Below are 3,845 nucleotides of genomic sequence, written 5' to 3' on the forward strand. Positions count from 1 at the left end.
AGTGATGAAGGAGAGACGACGGACGAAGATCATATCCAGGGACACCTGCTTCTTGAACAGATGACAATTTAATGCTAGTTAATACAGAGCTTTTATACCATTTTTGAAGGGGCAAGACAAAGAAAACTCTTTCACATTCATATCTTTTAAAAGTTACCAGCTAGTGGTCTTAGTAGCGAACAAACCAAGATTCCCATAGGTCTTAGTAGCAAACAAACCAAGATTCCCATAGGCTTCCAGACAACGTCTTATTCATAAAGCCAACAATGACACTCTCAGTCCAATGTCCCAAATTACAAATGTTTCAAGAAAGTTTCTTTAAGTGTCTATTTCTTTATGTGTTAGGAATATTCTCATTTTAGGCTCTTATGTTTTTCAGAGTCCTGTGATCGCCTTCCTTGTCCAGATGTCCTCGTTACTTTTCTCTTATCTTGCAGTGCTTGTTTCTAAAGATAACTCAAAAGAAACTTTTAGTAATGTTTCCTAGACCCCTCAAGGTTGCTTTCTGTTTTAGTTGATCTTGTCATAAAAGTGTCTGATTATTATATTATGAGTTTAGTGAAAACCTACTCTATAAATGTTAACTTAGAATTTTAACTATAGTATTAAGTAAAAACCTTAACATAATCTTTGTCTTAAGTTAGTGAAAACAGTGTGATAAATCACCTACAAACTTCTAGATAAGTGTTAGAACTTATAATGAATTTATAATGAACTTACTATAAACTTGTGTTTCTAAAAAACCTTATGTCTAAACACTAAACTGCATAATCCTAAATCAAATAAGGAGTGAATATACTTATATTATTTATTACTTCAGCAATATCTAGTAACTTATAACCAAGTGAAAGAAAGCATTCTTGATGTGCTTCAGAGTTTAACCCTTGCATATGTTAGAAAAGGCCAAGTGGCATAGTGGGAAAAATGAAAAATAAACCATGATATTTCCAAGTTAGCTGTGAGTACTTCACATAAACATGCCATTTTCTTCTTCCACAACTGCACAGAATTCTTCGGCGGTATCAAACAGCAAAGGTGAAAGACAGAAGGGCCTCAGTTTTCTGGGCTCGCCCTGTGGCCCGGGGTCTTCGGCCCACCCGGATCCTGTCAATCAGGTGGGCCTCCAAGGCTGGCTCCCAACAAAAGTGTTTTATCAGCGTATGATGGATGATATTGCTGCTGTTAGGCAGCAGGGCGTAGGTTTGAACCCTAGCTTTTCCTCCGCTGGGGCTCGGGGAAGTTGAACTTTTTTGTGCCTCTCTGAGCTTACTTTCAAATGGAGATGCCAACAGTACCTGCCTCATAGAGTGGTTTTGAGGAAGCTTAGTGCAAGCATTTGGAACGCTGTCAGACATAGTCTTTGCATTGCAGCTGTAATTAAAGAATGCCATCTCGTCACACTGTTACTGAAGAGCCAAACCTTAGATGCAGAAGCAGATGTGTTATGTGCAGTCCTTTACAGCAATCACAACAGAATCAGCCACCGCAAACCCCATTTGGCCCTCAGACAGGTTGAACAATGTTTAAAACGTTTGAGAAACATGAATTTGGTGGGTTCAATTCAAGACCTGTCTGAGTTGTTTACTTCCAATGAAAATCATCCTGTAACTCCCAAAGCGTGTGTCATCCCCAGTTAATCAGTAGTGGAGTTGGTGTTGATGAAGGTTTTGGGAGCCTGCAAGTTGTTACTCCGCTTGTTGGACTGCTGCTGCAAGGCGTTTCTCTTGACTGTGAAACATCTAGGTTTACAAGAGTTCATTATTTTAAACCTTGTGATGGTTGGGCTGGTGAGCAGGTTATGGGTCCTCTATAAAGATGTTTTTAAAAGGCTGATGTCTTTATATGAGCCATTGTTTGGATTGCTTCAAGAGGTCTCTAAGATTCAACCAATACCTTACTTCAAAGATTTTACCTTTCCTTCTGATATTGCTGAATTTCTAGGACAGCCCTATTTTGAAGTCTTTAAGGAGAAGAGGCCTACAGCTTTTGCAGATAAAGGAGTAACTAAATTGCTAAATAAATTGTTTTTAACAAATGAGCAATCACCAGGATCCAGTGAAGAAACCCTACTTGGAATTTCCAAAAAAGCTAAACAAATGAAGATTAGTATACAGAATAATGTGGATCTTGGACAGCCAGTAAAGAATAAGAAAGTCTTCAAAGAAAAGTCATCAGAATTTGATTTGAGGTCTTTCTGCAATCAGCCGAAACACAAAGTTTCTCAGAAGACCAGCTGTGATTTTAAATGTTCTCAATCCAGACTAAAGATAATCAAAAATTCTTCTCAGAAAGTCATAGGAACTTCTCATTCCAAAAGTTTGGTGCAAAGATCCCGAGAGGCTGAGTCCTTCATACAGCTTTCTGAAGAAATCCAAATGGCAATTGTATGGTGCAGGAGAAACAAATTCAAGGCTCAGTCCACCTTTCTGGGTAACAAACTTCTTAAAAGTAACCGGTTTAAGCATGTGAAAGCTCAAGGTCATAGTTTACCAAAGAAGCTAGAGTGCATAAAATCATCTGTGTGCAACTGCCTTCTTCGTGGCTCAGGTATCAAAACTTCAAAGCATCATCTGAGACAAAGAAGATCACCGAATACATTTTTACTGAGACAAAGGAAACCACAGAGAAAGTTGCAGTCGACTCTCTTAAAGGAAATTCAGCAGTTTCCTCTAGGGACTCAGAAGAATGCTGCAGATGCCAGTGCTAAGTGGAGACTCACACACTGTACAGGTCATAGAACTGACTTCTACCTTAACAGTGAGCAACCCAGAGTTTCTAGTTCTGTCACACAAACTACAGAGAAACAGATGCATGAAAATCTTACAGGAAGCAGTGAAAATGAAACTGATTCAAGGACAGTGATGCAAACAAACACACACAGAACATCAGGAACCATTAAGGAGACAGATGACATTGATGATATCTTTGTGTTAATGAGAGTTTAGATGTTAATATGTGAGACTTCTAGGGGATTTACTTTTTTAAGTGGAAGTCCTGAGATCTGGAAGTACTACCTGGACTCAGAGGAGCTATTTTAGTGCAGCATCGCACAGGAGTTCATTTCAGTTCAGTAAACATTTATAGGAGGTTTGTGCCATTTAATCAACAAGTATTTTTTTGGCTTCAACTACATGTGAGACAGTGAGATGAAAATCTGCTACAGCCTACCCCTGAGAAGCAGTTATAATTCCTTGACTGATGCTCATAGGACCCTGAAAAATGGAATAATTTTATGATGTACCAGGGACTTGATACCTGAATTAAGTCCCTTAAGGTAAATAAGGAGTGAGGGTGGGGAATAGCAAGGAAGCACCTGAAAGCTCACTTTGACCTTATTGGCTCCATCATAGATAAATCCACCTCTGAATACTAAAGTTTGTAGCTTCTGACAGTTGTATTGTTTACATACTAGGATTGATCATCAAGTTTTGCCATTGATGATATTACCAGGGACCGGTCACAACCATTATTTCTCTTCATTTTTTCACCTTACCTCTTAGGAGGCCATATTAAATGCTTTTGGAGTTTGCTTAAAAAAAAAAAAGATACCTGCACACGTATGTTTATCACAGCATTGTTCACAATAGCAAGAACCTGGAAGCAACCATGCTGCTCATCAAAAGAGGACTGGATTTTAAAAATGTGGTACATATACATGATGGAACACTACACAGCCATAAAAAAGAACAAAATCATGAATTTCGCAGCAACCTGGATGGAACTAGAGTCTATAATACTGAGTGACCTCTCACAGAAACAAAGATCCGAGTATCACATGTTCTCACTCATATAATGGACCTTGAACATCCAATGTAATACTATAATAAAATGACTGACAGTAGTGG

General features: G+C 38.5%; 1 protein-coding gene across 2 annotated transcripts; it reads left to right on the forward strand.

Annotated features, from left to right (window-relative positions):
* The first annotated feature begins 1,364 nt into the window (after positions 1-1,364).
* On the forward strand, positions 1,365-3,209 carry LOC103253608 (nucleolus and neural progenitor protein-like). 2 transcript variants are annotated; one of them, XM_021709497.1, is made up of 2 exons: positions 1,527-1,591; positions 1,802-3,202. In XM_021709497.1, the coding sequence occupies exons 1-2, from the start codon at positions 1,542-1,544 to the stop codon at positions 2,943-2,945; spliced, it is 1,194 nt and encodes a 397-aa protein (XP_021565172.1). In that variant the 5' UTR covers positions 1,527-1,541; the 3' UTR covers positions 2,946-3,202. The 2 variants fall into 2 exon arrangements, with proteins under 2 accessions (XP_008050055.2, XP_021565172.1); XM_008051864.2 differs by having other exon boundaries at positions 1,365-3,209.
* Positions 3,210-3,845: the final 636 nt, after the last annotated feature.

The sequence above is a fragment of the Carlito syrichta genome, unplaced genomic scaffold (assembly GCF_000164805.1).
Source record: "Carlito syrichta isolate Samal-C Ts95f unplaced genomic scaffold, Tarsius_syrichta-2.0.1 Scaffold239701, whole genome shotgun sequence".
Taxonomy (NCBI): Eukaryota; Metazoa; Chordata; class Mammalia; order Primates; family Tarsiidae; genus Carlito; species Carlito syrichta.

Coding starts and splice junctions, on each gene's coding strand:
- LOC103253608 (XM_008051864.2), top strand. CDS start 1,659: ATGAAGGTTTTGGGAGCCTGCAAGTTGTTACTCCGCTTGTTGGACTGC.